General features: G+C 38.3%; 1 protein-coding gene across 1 annotated transcript in view; it reads left to right on the plus strand.

Moving 5' to 3' along the window:
* The window catches only part of lig1 (ligase I, DNA, ATP-dependent), a 67,661-nt gene that overhangs the window by 19,727 nt on the left and 23,260 nt on the right, over positions 1–24,674 (plus strand). Inside the window, exons 8-20 of the mRNA XM_055025284.1 lie at positions 2,025–2,111; positions 2,604–2,660; positions 3,727–3,785; positions 4,797–4,910; positions 5,010–5,176; positions 6,348–6,424; positions 6,613–6,704; positions 9,492–9,591; positions 9,686–9,771; positions 11,221–11,336; positions 14,123–14,218; positions 21,534–21,644; positions 24,477–24,548. Coding sequence (XP_054881259.1) covers positions 2,025–2,111; positions 2,604–2,660; positions 3,727–3,785; positions 4,797–4,910; positions 5,010–5,176; positions 6,348–6,424; positions 6,613–6,704; positions 9,492–9,591; positions 9,686–9,771; positions 11,221–11,336; positions 14,123–14,218; positions 21,534–21,644; positions 24,477–24,548 — 1,234 coding nt within the window. The remainder of the gene's footprint in view (positions 1–2,024; positions 2,112–2,603; positions 2,661–3,726; positions 3,786–4,796; positions 4,911–5,009; positions 5,177–6,347; positions 6,425–6,612; positions 6,705–9,491; positions 9,592–9,685; positions 9,772–11,220; positions 11,337–14,122; positions 14,219–21,533; positions 21,645–24,476; positions 24,549–24,674) is intronic.

The following is a 24,674-nucleotide window of genomic DNA, read 5'->3' on the forward strand; positions in this document are numbered from 1 at the left end:
CCTGTTCTCAGGGGGCGTGGCCTAAGTGATGTCATCATTCGACCATAGGGTAATGTAGGAGACCGATGATGATCAATCACAGAAACTTGGTGCCTCTGTGAGTTTCTGTGTAGGAGATATAGCAGTTTATGTTTTTATGGCGAGTAGGTGAACTTTGACCCCTGCTAACCCCCCTTCAGCATACTCAAAAACTCACCGTTTAGATAACTTTAGATGAGACATGCCTTATGAACAGACTGACCGAGTTTGAAGCCGATCAATCAAACTCCCTAGGAGGAGATAGATCAAATATGAAGGCTGTAAACGGCAAAAATGGGGTCAAAAAACCGAACTTGAATCCAAAATAGCCGACTTCCTGTGGGGTTTAGACCATGGCTCCAAGAGACTTTTTTGTACGTCCTGACAAGGTACACATGTGTACAAAGTTTCGTATTTGTAGGTTAAAGCATGGCTTGGGGCTGATCATTTAAAGATTTTCTAGGGGGCGCTATAGAGAAATTAGGCTACGCCCACCAAATATTGTGATGGATTCCTGTCGGGGAGTGGATGAGGGTCCATCCTTATGAGTTTGCAGCAGCTGGGCCCGAAAATGTGGAATTGAGAGCCAAACGTATGGCGATGGCGTTACAGGTGACTTCGCCACGCCACCACTTCCACCTGCTCCATCGAAGCTGGTCGGGGTTAGAATCCTCAATACACCAACATGTTTTCTGTGTCTGGGCACAGTTTCATGTTGATGAGGTCAAAGGGGTCAGATAGCGACAGTTCACAGTAAAACATTACACTTCCTGTTCTCAGGGGGCGTGGCCTAAGTGATGTCATCATTCGACCATAGGGTATTGTAGAAGACCCGATGATGATCAATCACAGAAACTTTGATGCTTCTGTGAGTTTCAGTGTAAGAGATATAGCAGTTTATTTTTTTTATGGCGAGTAGGTGAACTTTGACCCCTGCTAACCCCCCTTCAGCATACTCAAAAACTCACCGTTTAGATAACTTTAGATGGGACATGCCTTATGAACAGACTGACCGAGTTTGAAGTCGATCAATCAAAATCCCTAGGAGGAGATAGATCAAATACAAAGGCTGTAAACGGCAAAAATCGGCAAAAATGGGGTCAAAATGGGAACTTCAATCAAAAATGGCTGACTTCCTGTGATACTTGCACTATGACATTAATTATAAATTTTGAGCGTCTTGGGGATTTCTACAAGTGTACCAAATTTCATGTGTCTACGATAAAGTAAGTGAATAGCAGAGGGTAAAAAAGTGTGTTTTTCCAATTTCTAGGTGGCGCCGTAGAGACATTTCTGTTGCAATTTTTGCTACGACTTTAAAATACGTAAATTTTAAACAGGCTTAAGGCCTCCGCCAAGTTTGGTGAGTTTTTGAATATGATAAAGCCCCCAAAAAGCCAATTCATTTGGGTGGAAGAATAATAATAATAATAATAATAATAATAAACAATAGGAAAACAATAGGCCTTCGCAGCGCTTAGCTGCTCGGGCCTAAATAGAATAGAATAGAATTCAACTTTATTGTCATTGCACTGTCACATGTACAAGCAACGAAATGTAGTTTGCATCTATCCAGAAGTGCTATATTGGATATAAAGTGCTATATTTGTTGTTTGGATGATAAGAAGCTTCAGTCAGCAGTTTTTTATGTTCCTAGATGAAACTGAAAAGAAAAGGGGAACTCACCTTTAAAGTTGCTGCTCTTATTTTGAAGGACGACCTCTCTTCCCAAATAAAAAATGCTGAAATTGCAGAAAATCAACTTCACATTTCAGTTGATTTTCAAAAATGTAATTTCTTTTTTTTTTTTGTTTTGTACTGCATTTTCTTATCTTGTTTTTCTGTTTTGCTCTTGTTTAGCTTTTATTGTTTTTTTTAAATATTAATTTATTACTGTGGGCTGGTTTGGTACAACGATGATTAATTAATGCTGGCTGTCTAACATTGATATTGTCATGAGTTTCCAGTTGGACTGACATTTAATTGTTCCTGCTTGTTTTTTTCAGTGAATCAACCTCAGGAGAGACGGAATACGATCCATCTAGACCAAACTACCATCCGGTGGACCACGCCTGCTGGAAACGAGGCCAAAAGTAAACAAAGCCTGTTTTGTTTTACAGACGCATCCTTGTCTTGTTTAGTATTAACTGGTAATCATAACCATCACGCTCAAAGCTCCTGCAGGATGTTAAACAACCCTAGAAAAATGGATTTAGCTAAAAACTATTTATCCCAGACTGTGAGATCATATTGCATTAAATGATAAATACAAAAACAAATGAGAAGAGGCAAAACCTACGGGAAAGTTGGGGTTAAATTTCTAAGTATCTCAAAATAAATGTATGTTATTTATTTAACAACTCTGCTGATTCACTCACCAGACTGATTTTTTATTTTATTATCTGTCCCAACATTTGTCCTCCTTGCCCTCATTTGATAACCTCAAATCAAAGCTTATCCTCCTGCTGCACTAATTGCTGGTTGTTCCCAACATCAGAGTCAACTAAATGTCATGCATGTAAAAAAAAAAAAAAGCTGTCATTGCTGCGGCTTAGCTGGCTAACTGCATCCTCGTCTTTCTCCAGAGTGCCGTACTTGGCAGTGGCTCGCACCTTTGAGAAAATTGAAGAAGACTCTGGCAGGTAAGAGCCTCATGTGGAGGGAAAAACGGCAAGCAGCGTTTGAGGGAAAATGATTGCAACCCTTTCTCTCTCTCTCTTTCTGTCTCTCTCTCTCTCTCTTTCTCTCTCTCTCTCTCTCTATCTCTTTCTCTCCGTCTCTCTCACACACATTTCAGACAGCCAACTGGGATTTTTTTGGAATAACAGAATGAGAAGGGAGAAACTCAGATAATTTAATTTTGTTAGCTTGAGGCATACAAAGTGGAAGAAATGTTGAAATTGATCTGCAGGTGGTTTAAAAGACTTTGGTAATCAGTTCAAAGAAACAAAAATACAAAAACTTCTGACAAAGAAATTCTTCCAGTGATCTAAATCAGACATAGAGTGAGTAGTTCAAGTATACTCTTAATAGTCATTAATATTATTGATCTGAAACCAATTAGAAATAACTAGTTTAAGCTAACTTGTTTTATGGTGGTGCAATGATGCATCATAAAACCATTTTAATAAAAATAATAATAATTGGTCAGGTCACCATATAATTGCACAATATGACATTTCCAAAATAAATTTGCTTGAAGAAACACTGTAATTTTAATCAAAACTTGTTTTTCAATAACATGTTTTGGGTCCAGGATGTAGTGTTTTGTTTTGTTTTGTTTTGTTTTTTTGCCTGTATTGTATTGTGTGTATAAACTGACAGAAATATGTGACGTTGTAGAAAATGAACAGTTCAAATGACTTATTAAAAGCCAAAAAATTAACAACATTCATCTCCTGCGATGAGTGCACCTAGAAGTCCTGCAACAGTCTCAGAGGAATATTTGAAACCAGAGACTTTCTGCTATACATCTCGATTTCTATTTCTCCTTAAAGGGTATTGGATAACAATTGCCCCTTGCTATGACTTCCTATCTGAATCTGACGTCTACTGTTTCACAAATGAACTCCTAATATGTCTGGCCGGGTCCCATTAAGGATTAAAACCGCCCAGACAAATCTCATTTCCTTCTCCTCAGTATTTACTGGATAGGCTTGAAATTAATTTAAGTCGTCCTCCTTGTCTGTCCCCTTTTTTGTTGTGTAGGCTTAGAAACATCGAGACGCTGTCGAACCTGCTCCGCTCGGTGCTGCTGCTCTCTCCAGGTAAAGGCTACTCCATCATGGCTGTAATGGTGAGGCTGACACGGCTGTGTGCAGGAAGCTGGCTGCCAGCCTCTCCATCAAGCGCAGGGCGCTGAAGCCAGGTTGCACATAAAAGTGCCGGCTTTGTTAGCCTGTGTGTGAGTGAGTATGCTTACAGGAATCCCAGGCATCCCTGTGGGATTTCTGTAAAGACTATGCTGATAGGTTGCTGCTTTTTAGTTTGAGTTTTTCTGAACGTGGTTCAGTCCTTCTGCCTTGTTGACGTCTCTGCCTCGTTCTGGTTTATGAGTGTGCTTCTTGTCTGCACTCCCACTCTGTGTTTATGTTTGTGTAGTGGAGTCTGTGTGTTTTAGGGATGAAATTATTAATTGTTGAACTATTGAAATAGTTTTCAAAACTGCAAAAACACAAAATATTCTCAAGTATTTTTTTGTCTAATTTCTAGTGCAAATATCTTAATACATTGAGATAAGAAAAAAAATCTTTTTTAATCAAAATATAGTATCTTGTTTTAAGACAGTAATTTCTGTCTAAAAACTTGATACTGATTAAAAAGTACTATTTCCACAGGCAAGAAATTTTTTACTACAATATAAGTGACACTAAAACTTTATAATCAGAATTAAGAAATTACTGACCTGGAACAAGTCTGAAATGATGCTAAATATACCAAGAAAGCTGCTGAGTTGGCAACATGGAATAACCTTTGAACTGCAAATGTGCAGATATGACCTGGTGGGCCGGTTTGTCAGTCAAACCTCTAATGGGAAAGCAGAGGAGGACAGCAGCTGATTTTTAGACCTTTCTTCAGGGTAGATAAGATCAGTGGATAAGATTGGCTTAACATGCAAGAATCGACCGATCGCCGAAATTAAGGACATCAGAGCCGATTGATTGGTGCATCTCTAAAAATAATCTTTTAATTGGTTTGTTTTTGCTTCAGTTCACGAATGCTCTCTCCTGTTTTTCTGTTTGTCTGAGCTTGACACACGCACTCTCTCCTTTTCCTAGACGACTTGCTGTGCTGTGTGTACCTGTGTCTGAACCAGCTCGGCCCCGCTTACCTCGGGATGGAGCTCGGCGTCGGGGAGACGGTGCTGATGAAAGCCGTCGCTCAAGCAACCGGTAACAAACACACGAGTGAAGGCTTGGGCATTCGCCGCCTCAGCCCTGCTCATCAGCCAGAGAGCCGGCCGCCGCTCACTGTCTCGCTCTCGTTACTAGGGCGACATTTGGACAAAATTAAAGCGGAGGCGCAAGAGAAAGGAGATTTGGGCCTCGTGGCCGAGAGTTCCCGTAGTAACCAGCGCACCATGTTCCAGCCGGCCAGTCTGACAGCAGGAGGCGTGTTTAAGAAATTGAAGGAAATTGCCAGCATGAGTGGGAACTCGGTGAGCCACAGAATAACATTTTCATTAGACGAGAACAAGCAGGAGGAATATATTGTCTGCCTGTTTGAATTAGCCCCTAGAAAAGAAAGGGGAAAAGATGTTAATGCAATTGTGCAATGAACAAGAAATTACAGAGCCTTGCAAAAGCATTTATACTGTTTAATCCATCATATGCAACTGGAAGGAGTCTCAAGTGCAAACACAAGAGCACCTGATGTCGTCCACCTAAGCTGGCAGGGAGAGATTTAGTCATAGAAGCAGCACAACAGGTACCTCTGGAGGAGCTGCAGAGAGGAACAACTCTGGAACAAGTGCTGCTTATGCACTCTTTAGTCACAAGGAGGAAAAAACCTGAACTTTTCAGCTTACATTGAAAAAGATTATGTGCCAGAAAGATAGCATTGCACATCACCTTGGACTCTCCTGGTGGGGGCAGTGTCATGCTGTGGGCACGCTTTCTTTTAGCCGGAAAATGGAAGCTGGTCATACATGATGTTGAACTGAGTTTAGTTCAGTTCCTTTAAAGCGTCTTTTTAAGGAGCAGGAGCTTCTTAAAGAGACAAAGGCCCAATTTCAAGGCGTTAAATTGCTAAGTCAAATTTCTTTTAAGCTGTATTTCATATATGCAGTATTGAAGATTACATAGTTACTTGAATGTGCTGTAAAATGAAACTGTGTGCCTGGAAAATTCATAATTACTCTAATTTATTTTACAGACCTTGGAAAACAAGCAACGTTCTCTTTTAATTTTTCAATTTTGCATCAATTCTGTTGATATAGCACCTGCAATATCAATAAAATCTATTGAATCTTGTGCTAATATGATAAAAAGTGAAAGATTATGGAGTTTAAAATGCTTTTAAAGGCTCTGTGGTTTCTGCCAGTTAGTTTTAGGCCAGATAAAGGAAAAAGAAGGACATTGAAGTCAATGTGTGTTGAACTGGAAATGACTAGCTTGTGTAATTCAAAAAGTAGAGGTCTGTGAGTAAGTTGTCATTTGGCAAGAAGCTCTCCTGTGCAATTAGTTCATTTTTTTCTGCTTTGAACATGCATTTTCTTCTCTGTGGTAACCTCGCTCTCTTTTTATTTTATTTCTTTTCTCATATTTTCCTGCATTCTATCTCTTCTTGCTCTTCTTCTGTGAATCTCAATTTCCTCCCGCCCGCCTCAGGCCATGAATAAGAAAATCGACATCATCAAAGGCCTCTTTGTGGCGTGCCGCTTCTCCGAGGCCCGCTACATAGTCAGGTAAAATAAGACTCTCCCACATGTGCACACTCACACGCTCAGCTGCTTGTGCGACCATAGGCATCTGCATGTTTGTAGACCCAGATATACCACAGACCTCCCTGTGTGTTTCACTGTGTAGCGCTTATCACATACGGCAGAAAGGCGTCTGTGATGCGTGGTGTTGACGTTTTGGTTGTGACGGGCAGGTCCCTGGCTGGGAAGCTGAGGATTGGCCTCGCTGAGCAGAGTGTCCTCGCCGCCCTGAGCCAGGCTGTCTGCTTGACCCCGCCTGGACAAGGTAAACATCTTCTGTCGGCTCTTATCTTTCCTGCTTTCTACAGCAGGCGTTTCTAAACTGCTTTCTGTTTAGGCACCTGGACCTTTAAGAGATATTGTGTCTTATCAAATATTAAACGTAATGGGAGTGTAAAAGCCGATATCAAGAGTCTGAACTGAGGATTTTTCAAAATGGAGTTCATTTTTCATTCACCACAACTCACGTTCAGACAGGTGCCGTCTAGAAATGTAGACGTTTTAAATATTTTCCAAACTCATCCTGCAGTCTGTCCATCTATCCACCATAGAGATGGGAAGATTTCAGCACTTTGTGATTTGAATTTAATTAATTCAATTCTTGAGTTCCTCTATATCAGGTTTGAAATTATTATTATACATCATTAAACAAGTTAGGACAGGTCTATTTGCTAAATAAAACATGCTCGTTACATTATTTTGCACTATCTGTCCATCCTCTCAGTCCAATGACCAGCTTTCTCTTCACCATTTGTCCATCTTTCTGTCCCTTCTTCATCTATTAGTTCTTTGTTGTCTGTTTGTTCTTCATTTTCCATTCATATGTCTCTTCTCTCATTGTCGGCCCACCTGTAACCCTGTCGATCATTGCCCATCATCTGTCCATTCACTCATTTTACACTGTTTTATCATTTGTCTCTCCTTCCGTCCATCTCTTTTTCTAGTATCAGCCTGTCCCTCTGTCCGACTTTAAAAGGTTTTAAACTGAACCCGTCGTTCTTACGTTGGGTCTGGTTCAGACATGCCATGCTTTTATTCCAACACATAAAGATCGGGGTGATCTAGTCCTGACGTGACAACTCTAGAGGCTGATTGAAGTTGGTACAGAAAAAACAAACACAATGCCAAATCAGAAGCCAATTTGAGCCTTTTGTTGTTTCATAATTTTGTGGAACGTACAGATAAGACCTGACTGTTGAACAAACGGCTTCAAATACCCGGAGCTACTTAGTATTATATCAACCAGAGCCGCATCACTTTGTCTGATGGATGACTGGTAAATAGTCTGGTGGTTCAGTCGTTGGGTGGAAAATCGATCTGCAGCTCTGCAGTGTGGGCTCGGTAACGCCATTTTCTCTAGTATGATCATATGTGAGGGTAAGAAGTTACATCACTCTTAGAATGCACATATGGAGCAGAAGGTGTTTCATGAGTGTGAACAGGTGAGCGAGAGACACTGCAGCAGTCGCAAAGCCTTGAAGTTCCTTTTAATAAGTCCAAACATGATGAGCCACAGAGTGACATTAACTGTAAATGTCATTTCAGTTCATGGTTTCATTTTTATCTAAATTGCTTGCTTTATAGTTTTTCTCCCTTTGTTTTATTAATTTCAAGAAAATGCTTTAATTTAACAACAAAACAAGATCATTTTTTGTGTTTGTTTTGTGTTTAATTAAAGTTGCTGATTCTTGATGTAGCTCTAGAAACCCCAATAAAGTTAAACTATGTGTAGAATGGGTTGTTTTTTGTGAGTCTTGGAAGGCATTGTACCTGCTTTAAAAAAACGAGTTGGACAGTGTGAATGTGAAGGTTATTTGTCTTCCATTGAACCTTTCTTCGAAGCGTGCTGTTTGGCTTCCTGCTGTGTTCTGCTCTGATTGGTTGTTGCTTCACATTCTGGTCTCTGTTACTTTAAAATGACCAATGTTGAATCCGCTTCAGCTATTTTTTATCTTTTTGTATTCTCAGCATACTTATTTTAACTGACTTCTTCTCAGTTTATGTTGGGAACTTTCTTAAAGCCAGTTAGCTTTTTTTCTTTACACTTCTAGAAATACCGGCATTTCACCCACTTAACTTCTTTAAACCAGAAGTTGCAAAGTACATGTGTGTAATTAATGGTATTCATGGTTAATTTACCCCCATCCCTAAGGAGTAAACCAAAATGTCAAGGAGGTGACACTAAGAGGTGAGGATGGAGTAGGGGCATGTCTTATTTAGATTTTACATTTAAAAGCAGTGTTAAAATATTCATTGCATTAATTAGCAGGGTCAGATGTCAAAGCAGCATCTTTCATGTGGTAAAGCCAACAACATACAACCGTAAGCCGACGCGGATGTACGAGTGGAAACAGCAACAACAGGTTATGTATAATCTGAGTCGCGGAGCATATTTTTTCACCATTATGTTGTGGGATTCATCACTCTTTCGGGGGACGTTTTGACAGCGCATCTTTCACCGATCGCTCCCAGCGCCCGCTCCAGCTTGCTCTCTCCAACACCTGAGACTCCAAATTAGACGGATTCCATCGTGACTTATTAAAATGTGTTGTTCAGCCACGACGACTGAAGGTACTCGGTAAAAAGAGTCAATTAGACCCGGAGCTCAGTGGGGGAAATTTGCATTGATCTTTGCTCTGCTCTTGAAATGTTTTTCCTTATTTATTTCACTGTTATTAAATCAGGCAGTTCAGCCAAGAGCAAAGTTTATTTAGTTTCTCTTTGTCTGGCTGCACTGGATCATTGCAATCAATCATTCATCTAAATGTGTAATTTAGTTATAATTTAAACATGATTGTTATTAATGTAAAGTAATGAAACAAAATAAATAATTAGCATGGTAATGTATTTTAGCCTTTCTGATTACATCTCTGGCTTATAAAGAATTCATCACAGAACATGATTCGTGTGCAGATGCACCCATTTTCTTCTCAGTTTCTCGGGCTTCAAGGAGTCTCTGAACTGTCATCCAGTAAATTTTAGGTCATACCAATGTTCAAACACTTCCCCAGATCTGTTTGAAAGAGTTTCCCCCCTCCCTCTATCTTTATAGGTTTCCCTCCTGCTGTGATTGATGCAGGGAAGGGCATGAGCGCTGAGAGCAGGCGGGCCTGGATCGAAGAGAAGAGCCTCATTCTGAAACAAACATACTGGTAAGTGAGTCCTGAACTTGACTCCCTACAATTTCTGGAACATATTTATATCCCTTTAAATTCTTCAGAAATTTATTAAACCTGCGTTTTACAGCGAAATGCCAAATTATGACGTCATCATCCCAGTTTTGCTGAAAACAGGCATCGACCAGCTGCCCAAACACTGCAAACTCACTCCAGGTAAGCAGCCAAACAGGAGGCAGGAACTTCACACCCTCTAAAACACTAAACGTTGTGTTTATTGATCCTTTTCATGGAGGCGAGTCAGTTATTTTAAGTCAGATATTTATCAGAAAAAGGCAAAAGCACAAAAGTAGGAATTAGCTCCCAATTATAAAGTTGTTGGAGCATGTGTGATAAGCAGTTCTGGCATCATGGTGGGAATTTGTAGCGGCTGCCATCTGCGTGGTGCTAAATTGGGAAAGTAAATTGGCAGATTTTTGGTCAGTTAGTAGCTGCTGGCAGGTAAATGTCTGCTCAGAGTCGGGGTTTCTAGGCAGGTTGGACAAGAGTGGACATAAAATCAGGACACAAAACGTTGAATATCTTCATTTCGTTCCTTGACCAATGGTCTAAATGTTGTATCAATCCATCTGTCTTTGGATCAGTTTATGCATCCATCTTTTCATTCATCCATCCATCTGTGTTTCTCCTTTCCTCTGTCACTAGTCATTCATCCACTCGGGCTGAGTATTTGTCGTACTGTTTATCATCTATCGTGATAAATTTCTTGTCATAAGAAGTTTGATTTTTCAGGATAAAAAAAATACAACATGGTTCATATTGTCAGCATTGTTGGTTTTTACTATTTTCTCCACTTTTCAATGAAAATATCAATAAATTAGAAAATATGTGTGTAGTTTTAGTGATATAAATCACACTTAATGTGGAATACTTCTCAAGAGAAGTATTTGTGTTAGTGGGGCTACAATTGCTGTTACACACAGTCAAAGGCATATAATTACCTCACATAGAAGCAATAGATTGTTGTCAATTTTATTATTGCAATAATATTTGGACAACATATTTGATAAAACTTATAAGCTGATATTGCTCACTCCTATCATCCACCCATTTATATTTCTGTTCACGCATGAATCCGTCTCTCCGTCCAATTAATTGGAATCCATAAACATTAAGCTTTGATTTGTTGGAACGTGCAGACATCCCATTTATTGTGAATTGATCAAAAAAGGAACTTGTACATTTTGTATCTTAGCTTCTTGCCCTGAAAGAGTTTGGGTTTGTGAATCAAACGATGTCCCTCGTCAGGTTTTTGAGGCTTAAATTAACCACTCAAAGAGGTGTGAGTCACTGAGGTTTGGAGCCAAATGACAGTAAAAACAACTTATTCAGGTGTGATTTTTGTCACTCAGACAGTTGTTGGAGTGATGTTGATGTTTCATGTGAGAATGTGTCACTGAAATATTCCTGAGGTTTGAAAACTTCCTCTTCTTTCCTTACCTGAAGGCCTGTTTGCACCAGCTCCGCCACGTCAGACAGAAAAAGATCTCTTCACGATAAAGTCTTTGACTATTTATTATTTATTAAACAATGCATTGAGCTGTATTTGTTTGGGTGTGAATTTCTGCTTCTTCCAAGTTGTCACACCAGCCTTCGTATTTGCAGGAGTCCCGCTGAGGCCCATGTTGGCTCACCCCACCAAGGGTGTCGGCGAGGTGATGAAGAGGTTTGACGAGGCAGCGTTCACCTGCGAGTACAAATATGACGGAGAGCGTGCACAGGTGTGTGTGTGTGTGTGTAGTGACAGAGAGCAACTGTTTGTTTTTCTTCCTCTTGGCACCCAACACATGCCTGCCATATTTGTATGCATGTACCCTTCAGTTGTGAGTCTATTTATTTCTTAAATATGAGGTATGACTGCTGTGCACTCACTTAGCTGTGTTCCTGTGTGAATGTCTGAGCATATTCTTAAGATAAACTCTCGTTCTGCTTCTACACTGTGCCTGTGGACAGAGGAAGCTAATGCTGTTAGCCAGAGAAGGGCGGTGGGGAGGAGTGGAGAAAGGTGAGATGAAAGGCTAAAGCAGCCAGACAAAAAGCTGCAAAGAAATAACAAATGATGGCAGAGGGGATGAGAAATATTTGGGAGACGTAAAAAGGCACAGCAAGACAGAGATTTTTATGCAAACGCCTTCAGCTGTATTGTTAATTTCAGGCAGTCATGCCAGTGAAGCTCTTTGAACTCCGTAGAATGGGAGAAAGAGAAATGAGCATGGAGAGAAGGAGAAAACAGCGATCCCTATGACGTCTCTCTGCAGTAGGCTTTACCTCCAAAAGCCAGCAGGGGGACTCGTGGTGTAGTACTCAGCTAAACACTGTGTGTCTGATTGGTTTGTGTTACCAAAAGATCTTGGTCTCTCCCTATGAGACAGTTGATGAACCACAATTATTCTGCATGCTTTTGATAGTTTTTTAATGAGGATCTGTTATTTACAGTTACAGAAAAAAAAAAACTCTTTATTTAGGTAATTTAAAATAAGTGCACCTTAAAAATGAAACAAATCGTATACAGTTAGTATCTGCACTGGTCAAAATTGCAGAATAATTCTGACCTGACATGTATACTGCAATGACAAAATAACACCATTGCTTAATCTAATGCTAAACGATGCCGACGTTTAGTCTGTGCGAATGAAGATTCGCCACAAGCAACATTATTAATGGTCAGAATGTAGTCATTCTGGTTTATCGTGAAAGTTTCATATCATAAGAATTATGATTTATTCTGACAAGAATAAATAAAAAATATGTTGTATTTTTTCAGTTTCAATAAATGCAACATTTTAAGCTATTACTATGTGCAGTTCAGTGATAAAATCACTTCTTCATGTAATTAGCATCCCGATTAAGCATATTTAATGATTTTTAACAGCAGTATTTGCTTGTGCAACTTTGATTGCAAAGGAGTAATAAATCTACATTTTTAAACTTTTATTATTGCAATAGTATCTTAAAATATTGTGATAAAATTTTAAGTCCATACCACCTACTGATTAGTTCAGCTTATAATTGTTTCATGATTTGGGCAAACTCATACATTGTGTATATGGCAATGAATTGCTATCTTCTCATCATTAAACATGGGTTTGTGGGGTAAAAAAAAATACAATAATCTCACTATAAGTGAGACCTCATGGAGGATTAGCATACATGGTGATTGGTGCGTGCCCCACCTTTGCACCCTGTTCAGGGCATCAACTATAAATCCATCTATCAGGAACGACTCCACTCAGTCGGTGAGTTGCACAGCAGAGCAGAGCTCAGCAAAGATGAATGCAGTAGGGGATTACTGGTGTATAAAAAACGATTTAAGACGCCCTTCTTTTGTTTAGATCTTTTCTTTTTAAATTTCCCTGCGAGATTTAAAAATAAAAATGAGTCTGCACAAAGAAACTGACACAGGAGTCAAAACAACCAAGTCCTTGGTTGTTTTGACCAAGGACTTGCTGCCTTGGTCAAAACAACTCAATTAATCCAAAACATAATGTGTACCCCAATATAAACTCTATTTGATGTTAATGGCCCCTCGCTGTTACACAGATGGGCATTCTGTGCAGTCTTCCTGCACAGTCTTCTGTGCAGTGTACTTCTTTTTTTGGTTATTTAAATAAAGGAAAATAATTATTTAAAATGAAAACAAGCTATGCTGGTGGGGGGCCAGGAAAGCCTGGCAGCCCGCCAGGCTTGTAATACACTGGGGGAAACCGTGGGGTAAATATGGGAGTGTCCTAATTTATTCCTCAACAGTATGAATAAAGTAGCATTTTATTTAATTGGTGTTAAATACATTTTCATCTGCTTTTATCTGAATTCAGAAATTTAAATATCCGCCTGTCCCAATATGTTTGAAAAACCCAGACTTTAATTTCTACCACATGACTGCAAACTAATCTGCCATATTAAACTCCAGTCATCCTCTAATAACATATTCAGAAAAACACATTCTTTACCAAAAATGTGAAATATATTTGTAGCAAACTTCATCACTTAATTTAGCCAAATATGGCTGAATTTACACATCTCTCTTCTGATGAGATTTTTAAGATACAGTTGTCACACTTCAACATTTAACACATACTGTTATGCATCTGCCTAATAAGGCAATCTGAATTTAAAAATAGGAACCCTGGGAGCCAGTTGTTGTTCCTTTCAATAAAAGACAATGTTGTTCTTACTGATTACATATTTGTGCTCAAGTTGTCAGAAACTACATGTGATAATTGGCAAAGTTTCAACTTGCTGTCTCACTTCACAAGAAAGCGGCCTGACATCAAACTGATTGTTTTGTAGACATCCTAACAAAAAAGCATAATTGCCCTGCAGCACTTTTGAAGTGTAGCTCCATCTGTCCCTTGGGCGGCTGTCAAACACTCTATAAATCCCTGTTCTTCCCTCTCTTTGGTGTGCATTTTATCTGCTCTTTGATTTGTCAAACCTGATATTAAAATCTCACTGTTTACTTAAAGTATTGATTTCTCCAAGTCATTGTTTTCCCCCCCACCCACAGATTCACATTCTGGAAAGTGGTGAAGTTCGGATTTTCAGCCGCAACCAGGAAGACAACACCAGCAAATACCCAGATATCATCTCCCGCGTCCCCAAGGTAAAACACTTGAGCACAGCGTTCTGCAGCTCGCCCCTCGGGACTGTGGAGAGATAGACGCCGTCTCTGCCACGATTGTCAAATGAGGGCTTTTACGGATGAATACATTTGTCTTTTGTTTTTGCTGCTTTTTGTCAACCTTTTCTCTCATCTGTCTGACTTTGTCGTGCTCACTTGTTGCAGTTTGAAACCTCTCGTCTATGTTCAGTTGGTCCTATACCTTCCTGCAGTCATTAAAATCTGCTAGCTGCCATAAAGAAAGATTTAATGCGCATAAAGGAGGAATTTCAAACCAGATTGTGAAGTGACTTTGTCTTCGTAATAGATGTGGAGAGCGCCAGTTGTTTAACTTGAAATTGCAGCGGTGTGCCGGCTCGCCAAATTGTTGAGAAAGAGATCACAACCACCTGAGGCTTTGGCTGTTTGCCTGAGGTTATCTGAGCACGCTCACTGCCTCGGTGCCTGCTGAGTGTGTTTTTCTGCAAAGGGCAAGGAAGTGAAGTACCACAGACATCCAAATCGGTCCGCTCTTTCTATCCACTGGTTTCCAATAATGTGTAAAACGTCAGCAACCTGCATATGTTCTAATCAGAGTAGATTGTCTCTTTAGAGTTTTTAAGGTTTGCCTCTTCAGTCAATTGTCCATAAAGTGAGTTGATGCCATTGTTGTCGGTTGCAAAGATGCCGTGCCATGTGGAAAAATGTGAAGTTTTAGTTTTGTGGTTTTAATGTCTGAACAAGTTTGTCTAGGCCTTTCACTATGCCACATTTTGCTAGACCATAAACTGTCTCACTAATAATTGCGATAACCAGTAATATTTATGTTTCGGAATAAAGAGATATAAACCTTTTGTAAAGAACACTTCCCTTTGTCCTTCAAGAATAAATGTCCTTCATTTATTCCTTTCTTCCACTCTTGTGCCTTACCTCGGTTTTTTCTTTGCCTGTAAATGTTTCATCTTTGTCCCCTTTCCTTCCTTTTGCATGTCCTTCTTTCCCTTTTTTCCTCATGTCCCACTTCCTTTTCATCTGTATACCTCCACAATTTTTTCCAAATTTCAAATGTAAAGCTTGTAGACATGCTGCCATAAATCTGTAGTTAACTTTAGTGCTTGATTATGTTTTGAACTTGAAGGACTGTGTGACTGTGGAAAGTTGCCTGGAAAAGTGTTAGAACTCTGAATCAGGCTTTTCCAGGCCCGGCCATGATTTCAAATGAACTTACTCACATTAATGGTAACTTTTCTATATTGTAAGGTAAACTGCAGCTTCAAGAACAGGTCAAACCCAGGACTTTTGGTTTAGTCTGTTCTTTCTTTCTCACTGCTAAAAGCAAATATGTGAGCTTATTTCCATATAAATGAACAAAGGTTTGTCCTAAAAAGACAACATTGGGAATTTACTATCAGAAATGGTGTTTTGGTCCCAATAAATAAGTCATGGTGAACTCTAATTGACCAAGGACACACTTGTAAAGTTGTTTGTGCACAATACTGAGCACTTTGGTGGTGATTTGCAGGGCCAGACCCTCATTCTGTTTGGTCTCTAAATAATCAAACAGGAAGTGGAGAACTCAGACCTTCAGTCTGTTTTAATAAGACAATGCAGTCTTGCTGTTTGCTCAGGCTTACCTGTGTGACTCCTAACCAAATCTTTGCTTGTAGAGTTCATTTTGACTCCGCTTCTCATTTTTATACATACAGGCTTTATTTGTTCATTTCCTGACAGCACTAATAGGAGCTCTGGGAAGTTACTTGTGCAGCAAACTGTTCTTTTACTCTCTCACATGAAACACTTTCTGCTGAGTGGACACTTTGTTCTACCAGGTGGTTTAAGCTGCTGCTGCTGATGATGGGATGTATTCCCAGTTCAAAGCTGGTTGAGATACTTTGCTCTTCTCGTTTTCTTGTGTCTCCCTGCTCTTTCAGACCAGACAGACATTTTAAAACACTCATTAATTAAATATTATTTGTGTTTTTGCTTTGATCTGAGAAAATATCAGCAGTGAAAAAGGTCTACAAAGTCATATTTATTTTAAAAGCCAGGGGGGGATTCAGCTTGTTTTGTAAGATCTCTGCTTGTCTGAAATAAAAAAATATGTTGTTTGTTTTTACTCTTTGTGTAGATCCAGGATCAGTTTTAGAAATTAAAGCTTGATATGGAGAACTTACCTGAACTCTGACAAAAAATAAACTTTTTATCCTCAGCCTGCAGTCCAGAAATCCTGTGCATTCATGACCTGAATGCTCATATTACACTCCACTCTTATCATTCTTCATAACATCTGCCCTCCAACAAATCCTTCAGAATGACTTTGTTCTTTTTCTTTCTTTCTTTTTTTTTTTCAATTCAACTTTAAAGGCAACGTGACTTATTTCCTCTCATGCTAACCTTGTTGCTCTCGGTCTCCTTGTCTCCTTCTTACATCTTTTTGTTTAATCATTCCTTCATTTTGTTCCATTCTTCTTTTGGATACTTATACTTCTTATAAGTACTTGTAGTTTTCTTCTCCTCTTTGTACTCTCACCCATTCATGTGTCTTTTTCTTTTATCCTCTATAGACTTTGATGCCACTTGTCTGTAATTTCACCTTTTTACTACCCCTAACTTCTCAAATGTTCACCTTTCCCCTTTAGGTTTGTATGCCATTTCTCCTGACTGCTGCCTTCTTGATTTTTAAAAAATATTTTTTTAGCTATGGCCCTTTTGTGTCAGTGACTCTGTTGGTGTGTTTCACCCTCAGAAACTGTTTCCAGCGGGTAGTTTTCATGGACTATTTACACCCACTCTGTTTCCACTGCATCGACTTGGGTAAAAATGGACCATCTTGGTGGATTCGTACCTCTGAAAACCAGCCCTGCTGGGCAGCTAACACTTTTAATATTACTCCAAACCTTCTGGGTGAATATGAGAGTATTATTTGTTTCTCCTTGTACTTGCAACAGATTGCAAAATGCAAGTAATATCTGATGCTTTGGAAGAAACCCAAATCAAACCAATAATCAGATCACACAAAGAGTTATTAGAGGTAACAGATTAGTGCACAAACTTAAACACAATAAATTACTGAATCACAGCAGTGGCAGATTTAAGAGCACACATTTTAATAATTGATGCATCTCAATTGTTTTAGCCCGAGTTAAACGTTGTGGTTTATTAAGAATAAAGTACAGTATGACTGAAAACTTCAATAACAGTTCATCTTTTGACCCATTTGTTTATAAACTGAGGATCAGGTGAACTTTATCGGCCACACAGTAGCTACAAATGAGTGGCATGAGACTTTCTGTTTTACAGTTCCCCAAAAATAAATCATTCTTTTCCTTTTCTTTCAGCTTTTGTGGCTTTATCAACCAAATTGTAGCTTTCACAAAGCCTCAGCAGTCCTTTCTCAGTCTCTCCCCCTCCCTCCTTGAATTACTCAACAGGAAATAATGCAATTTAGTTAACAGTTTGTCCTTATTACCACGCTATTATTAATAGCTGTTTTGCTTTGAAAATAAGTATTTGGTCTATTAGTGTAATATCTAACTCAAAGCACTCTGTAAATTTTGTCCCGCTGTTTCATTCATTCCTCTTTCATAACGATGTGGGGGGAAAGTGAGCGAGTGAGTGATGCATTCAGGAGAACTGAAGAAAACTGAGCTCTGTTACCCTCGGGGTTAACTGCAGATGGGCAATGGACTGCTATGAACAACTGCAATAGAGTTTATTCTGCAGCTTTAGAGATCACTCCTGTTCATTTTTCTGAGGAAAAGCATTTTTTGTGTGAAGAGAGAGGAAATTAAAGGCAAATTACTACTTTTTTAGAGCAATTTCTTCACTAGTTTTGCCCTTTCTTGCAATTCTTTCAACTTTACCAACACCTTTTCTGGTGTTACCTCTGAGTAAATAAGGTAATGAGAGAAAAGGTAAAGCCAGAGGTAATGAGGGAAGAGCTCTGAAGTATTCAGGCTTTATTTTTGATTGGGTGGAAAAGATGTATCATTTAAATAATGGGTTCATTTGGCCTTAAAATTATTTTCCTGTGTGTGCTGATTATGACTCCTAATTTATCATTTTTCATTTTCTCATGCTGTGAAAAAAAAACCCTGTCAGTTGTTTCTTCTCAGAAAATTGATCACTGATCATTAATGTGGCAGATCATCGGTGTAAGAAATTGCTTAAATTAAAATTGCATCTCTTTTCCGGACATTTTGTTGTCAGAATAGAATATCTGTGTTTTTTGAAGACCAAATATTTCTCTTCCAGCGTTGCAGAGACGGTCTGATTAGATTCTCCAGCACCTTGCTGCATTATTTTGCATATTAATAAGGGGTAACCAATTTTCCTGTAGCTCCCACAGAGCCTTAAAGCTTTAAATTATGGATTAATATCAATACATAAATATTAATGCTGATCCATTAATTGGTAATTAATGCACAACTTAGCCTAATGACCTTATGGGCTTAACACAGTTTTAATATGAGACTGTTTCCAAACAACCTGTTAAAGTCTAATGTGTCTCCTGCTCTTAACTCTGATAAACTGCCTTGGATTTCATCTGCTGATTAACTCCCAGCCTCCTGCAGTCTGGAAATTTTTAACAACCACACAAAAATCCCACTGGACCCAGATTCATCCTGAAGATATCCTTTAGCCACTCGGCTTAGACCTAAAAATTAGCAGTAATGGTCAGTTTAATCCGCCCATCAGTCATGTGGTTTATCCTGGACTTAAACCTGATCACTGACTTCCTGCTCAAGGGACGAAATGTCAGCTGGCGAGACATCTTAGTTAATGCAGGCGGGATTAACGACAAATAAAATGATTTGGGGTTAAACCTTTGGTTTTTGCTGCAGATTTGCTGTAAGGATGCCCTGCTGTATGTACAAGATGTGTTTGCATCAATATTTGTCTAGGTATTGATTTTAGTTTTTTTTTAATATTTATGTTTTTGTGTCATGCTTATTAGTATACATGTATAAAAACAGCTTGATCAAATAGATTTAATATCACCATGTTTCTTCTAAAGACGTTTTATTTCAATTAGCCGAATGATATTATTTCTGTTGAGATCAGATTACAAACTAATCTGGCTAAAAATGTGATCAATCGATTCGCACAGGTGTCTGTCGTCTTGTTAAATAATGAAATATGATTATGATTATTTTAAAAATTAGGACAAATATGAAAGAATCAACATCTGTCTGTCTGTCCTTCAGTTAAATTCATATCGGTTTATTTATGCAGCTCCATTCACAACTGTAAATTCAATAAGATGAACAGATAAAATATTTTTCAGCAATGTGATCGGTTTAATTCATACACACAGCTTGAAATTTATAATTTGTAAATTTTGAATAGACTTGCAATTTTTAGCAGTCACAGAAACTTTAACTGAAATCTGACCAATCACCTTAATGTTTTCTTTATTCCCTTCTTTTTTTGACCCAGGACTGCAAATGGGCTGAATTTTGGTCATAATATTGTGAAGGTGATATTTATGATGCTGTTTTAGGTATATTGTAGATGGAAGACATTTCCACTAAAATCTTCAGAATAAAAAAAAAAAAAAGATTTCTATGATGTTTTTTCTAGTTTTTTTTTTCTAGCAGATATTTTAAATTTATTTCTAGAAAATATCAGAGACTAATATAAAAAATTCAGGGTTAAATTTCATGCAAATTATTTACTTTTCAAGCTCTGAAAGGTTCTTGTTTTTTGAGAAAATTTCTGATATTAATCTTGGATAAATTTTTCATTTTGGATCTACATGGCCCTTATGCACCTTCATATATATTGCCATCACAATATTATCACCATTGCAATTTTTTTTTATCATCTTTTGGCCCTATTTTGTATTTTTATTATCTCCCTTTTTAATTGACTTAATTGTAATGCTTGTATGCTAAATAGAAAGTTGGGGTCACAAATTTCGTACTAATGTTTAAGTTAAAAAATTAATGTTTCAAAAAACAGACTTTGATAGATGAATCTGTTGTGCACTCTTCTTAGCAAACCTTTGTTTTAATACTTCAAAATCTGACCAAGAAATGCTTAGGAGTGTGCTAGTACCAACCTGGAAATGTGGAAAATCTGGACATAAAAAATATGCAGCAACCCTCATCTGTTCACAGGAAGAGGCATTGGTCTCATACATCTGCTGTGTTACTGCTTCACTTATTCATGGTGTATCCCACACCCTCAGGTGCACCGGTTCTTTTATTGTCAGAGACTGCCTTATGTTAACATTTTCAGTTTTTTTGTATTTTTATTTTGTGAAGCTTCCTTCTCGTCCTCAGCTTCTGCGCTGATGGCCGTGATATACAACAATCTGCCCCTTTTTCTGGTCAAGGTTTTGTCTTCATACACCTATTTTTTCATTTGCCTGTAAGATGAACAAGTGAATTAAAGCTTATACTCTCATATTGGCAATGAAGTGAGTGAGATCTGACATCAGAAAAGCAGAGTTGCATCTTAATACGCTTGTTTTACACAGCAGTCTCCCTCCTGAACTGATGGTTATGCCTGCAGAGAAAATATCATTAACAGAAATCACATTATGATTACATTAGAAGACATTTTAGTACTGTAACTCAAACGTGTCTACAGTTGCAACTTTTCAGCCTCACTGGGTTAAAATGTCGGGAAGCTGATAGTCTGAAGCTCTGATTTGAAAGGTTTTCAAAGCAATGTCATGGATATTTCTAGGCTGATCAGCAGACATCTCTATGGTGGCAGAAAGTGGCAATAAAATGCAAAAGGCACAACAGAACAGCAAAAATGTATAAGAGAAGTTGCACTAAAACAGGTTGTGCTAAAATGTTATTCAGACTTTTCGCTTTCGCAATAATTCCCTTTAGCATATCCAGCGTTTTAGCATAGCTTCCACTGTAGCTTATCTTCTCCTTTAGCTCATCTTCCACTACAGCAATAATTCTCCTTTAGCTAATGACTGTTTTTGTATTGTTCTTTAGCGTAGCTTCTGATTTAGCAAAGGTTTCACTTCAGCCAAACTTTGGTTTTAGCCAAACTTCTGATTTGGCATGACTTCCTTTCGGTGTAAATTATGTTTTAGAGTAACTTCTGTTGTGACTTTTACTGTTGCATTGCTGTTTATGGATTTTGTTGATCCTTCTGGGCCACCGTAAGATTCAGTACAATATTTCTCAAATTATAATAAATCCCGAGGCAGTATAAAGACTTTCAGTACAAAATATGCTACCTGATCTAATTTGTTATTGTAAGTTTTGGTTTTTCTTACTTCTTACACTTTTTTCATGCTTCTAATTTTTTCCTAATTTATCAACTCCTTATTTTTATGTTCCTGCAGGTAAAGAAGGACTCTGTAGTGTCTTGTGTTCTGGACACAGAGGCAGTGGCCTGGGATCGAGAGAAGAAACAGATCCAACCCTTCCAAGTCCTCACCACTCGTAAGAGAAAGGTAGGAATAAAGAGGGACATAGTAAAAGAAAGGGAAGACTATCAAAATATGTGCTTTGTCGTAAAAAAGAAATAGTTGGAGATAATGAGAAGAGAAAAAATGTGTGAAAAGGTTCAGAAGAGAAAACAAGACGAAGACAAAGACCCGAAGGTGGAAGAGAGCGAGATAATGGAGTGAAATGATCCGGCAGACTGGGGGAGATGGACAGGGGAAGAGCTGGAAAAAAGTGTTAGGAGACTGATAGGTTAGAGGCAGAAGAGTGAAATGGATCGAGAAGGGAGGCTGAGATTGGAAATGTCAGCAAGGTGTTTATTCACTCCTGATCAGAGTAACGGCCTCTTTCCATTACACCAATCACATTAGGCGGAAACTGCTCCCTTCACCCTGTCTTTTTGTGTACGAAATGACACCTCGCTAAATTTCGGAAGGACAAATAAGCGTGCATATCCGAGCAACGCCATGATGAAAATGGCCGAAATGATTATGTAGATGATTTTCGTTTTTGCTTGATATTTTTTCCTGTTATTACGCAATCATAATTATTGGTAATAGTTGTACGTTGCAGGTTCTGGTGTTTTTTCACCTCCACAAGCTTTTGCTGAAATGAAATATTCGAGATGAGGACACAAGGCCCGATATGTTCTAATTAAACATCATTAATGAGTCGAGAGTGAAACTAATGAAAGAAAGGAGAGGGAGAGAAGTCTTTCAGGTTTTCAGCTTTGGCAAATAAATCCCTGTCTCTAAAGCCAATGCAGAGTGAAAAGTTCAGGAAAACAACCTTAGTGCGTTTTGGATCACATGAGTTTGAAAATCTTAATCTTAAACTAATTTTGCAGAAGTATTTTGCATATGAAATCGAACTAATTAAAGCTCCTGATCTTAAGTGATTAGGCAGTTTTTATCTTTATGTATTGCATTCATTGTATCTTTGAAAAAGGAGTTATTGTACATTTTCTGTTTTCAACATTTTCTAACAATATAAGTGTTTCTAACGATACCTTAAATTTCTACGGTGTGAAATTTAAAATGTTACCTAGAATGAGGCTCTGCACAAATAAGTCTTGAATAATTGCAGCTTTCCTTGATACTATAAAATTCCTCTTTCCAACCAAACTAAAATACTTTTTAAAAACAAATATATGGACATGTTTCAACATAGTTATTTTCACTTTTACTGATATTGGGGTAAATGGTCATTAACTTGCAACTCGACATCAAGAAACAAGCGGAAGTCAGTCAGAATTATGCACATGTGGAGAACCAAAAAATGGCTTTGAGAGCCAAAACATTATATTGACAGCCAAACAGGCATAATATGAGATTTAATGGTTTTCAACTAAAGCTCATCAAAAGATACTCTGCATTGGCAGAACTTTGATTTCTTGATTGTACTTGTTAAAGCTTCCCAATTTTCGTTTTGAAAAACCTTTGCAGCTGCTTTGTCAGAAAACTGTTGACGAATTGCCTCTGCACACCACAATTGGTTAGTGGTGCTAAAACTGGCATTTTATTAGCAGATTCCCATTCAAAGACAGACTAAAATACCTCAATTTTTTCAACATGAGCAGAAGTTATTTTTCTCTGACACATGTTCAGACGTCCAGCTGTAGGCACCCTTTTTTCTTTCTTTCTTTTTTCCAAGGCGTCATGTTTAATTCGCGTCATTTTCTGGTTGAATACTCTTCAAACCCACACCGGACTGAGAAGTATACAGCTTCAGGGTGCATACAGCTTCATTTCTGATACCGATATAGATGTCTGAGGTTTGGTATCAGTCAGTACCAACCAGATGCAGAAAAACAGTGCTGAATTTGCTTAAAATGTTTCTTTTTTTAAACAAGACATAAATGTACTGAGTTGCAAATTTATTTGATAATTCTGCACCAATAGCTTCATAAGCTTTGTCATGAAAAACAGTTTGAATTTGTTGAGGTAGTTGAGTTAATGAAATTAGGAATAGAACAGCCAATGTTAAATAAATGATAAAGAAACTGACCAATACAATAAGTTAACTTGGTCAAACATGTAAAACAATGTGCTTCAACAAACCTTCTTTCAAATAAGAAAAAAAAGAAAAAAATATTATGTAAAATAAATAAGAAAGCATGACATTGCTTAGAGCAAAAAACATAGAATTAAATTGAATAGATTTGCCCTTATGCTAAAATTGTCACAGATGTAGATGTGTAGACAGATATGCATCTCTAATGTATCTCGTATTGAACAAAATGTAAACTTTTGGAAAAACCACATTCTGTAGGATTTTTGTTTTTGTTGCATCTCGGAATATATCGAGTCCAAAAGTGTAAAAACACCACTTACAATATTTTAGTGGCATCTATAAATTTGCTAATTCCCATGTTTTAAATTAGATAACTAGATGAACTAGATGAACAAATATCTGAAACAGCTGGTTCCGCTGAACTCGACAGCACTTCATTGTAGTGTAGAAGTCGGGTAATTTTCCAGCAGGACCGCGACAGAAACGGCTGTAATAAGTCAAGGCCTGGTGTAAGAACCAGTGGGGGTGGGCATGATTGGAGCAAACAAGATGAGGTGCAAGAAAGGTGAGATGTAGAAGGAGGAGAGACGAGCAAGGTAAGCAGAGTCGAAAATAAGACGTGCACGCTGAGGAGGTGAGATGCTTTTGAAAGGCAGAGAGGCAGTGGAAATGCTAGGTGGGTAACTTTAAAGATGAACCCAGAACAAATCAAAGAACCCTTTGTAACAAATCCCAAGGTTGGAAGTAGAAATTTGTGGATACCATGTTTCTATTAGCATATTTTTGTCAAAGTGAAAATACTAAAGAAGTGTGCTGTTCCTCTGCAGGATGTGGACGCCTCAGAGATCAAAGTCCAAGTGTGCGTGTATGCCTTTGACCTCCTCTATCTGAACGGAGAGGTAAGGCCAAGTGATACAAATATTACCCAGAGATCTTTCAATTGTTCCTCTTGTCTTTTTAAAAACTTCCACGCGTGCGGGTGCATATTTTTTTATTTATTTTTGTTGCAAGTACGCATGTGTGCT

Source organism: Poeciliopsis prolifica, unplaced genomic scaffold, assembly GCF_027474105.1.
Source record: "Poeciliopsis prolifica strain line A6 unplaced genomic scaffold, Auburn_PproV2 SCAFFOLD141, whole genome shotgun sequence".
Taxonomy (NCBI): Eukaryota; Metazoa; Chordata; class Actinopteri; order Cyprinodontiformes; family Poeciliidae; genus Poeciliopsis; species Poeciliopsis prolifica.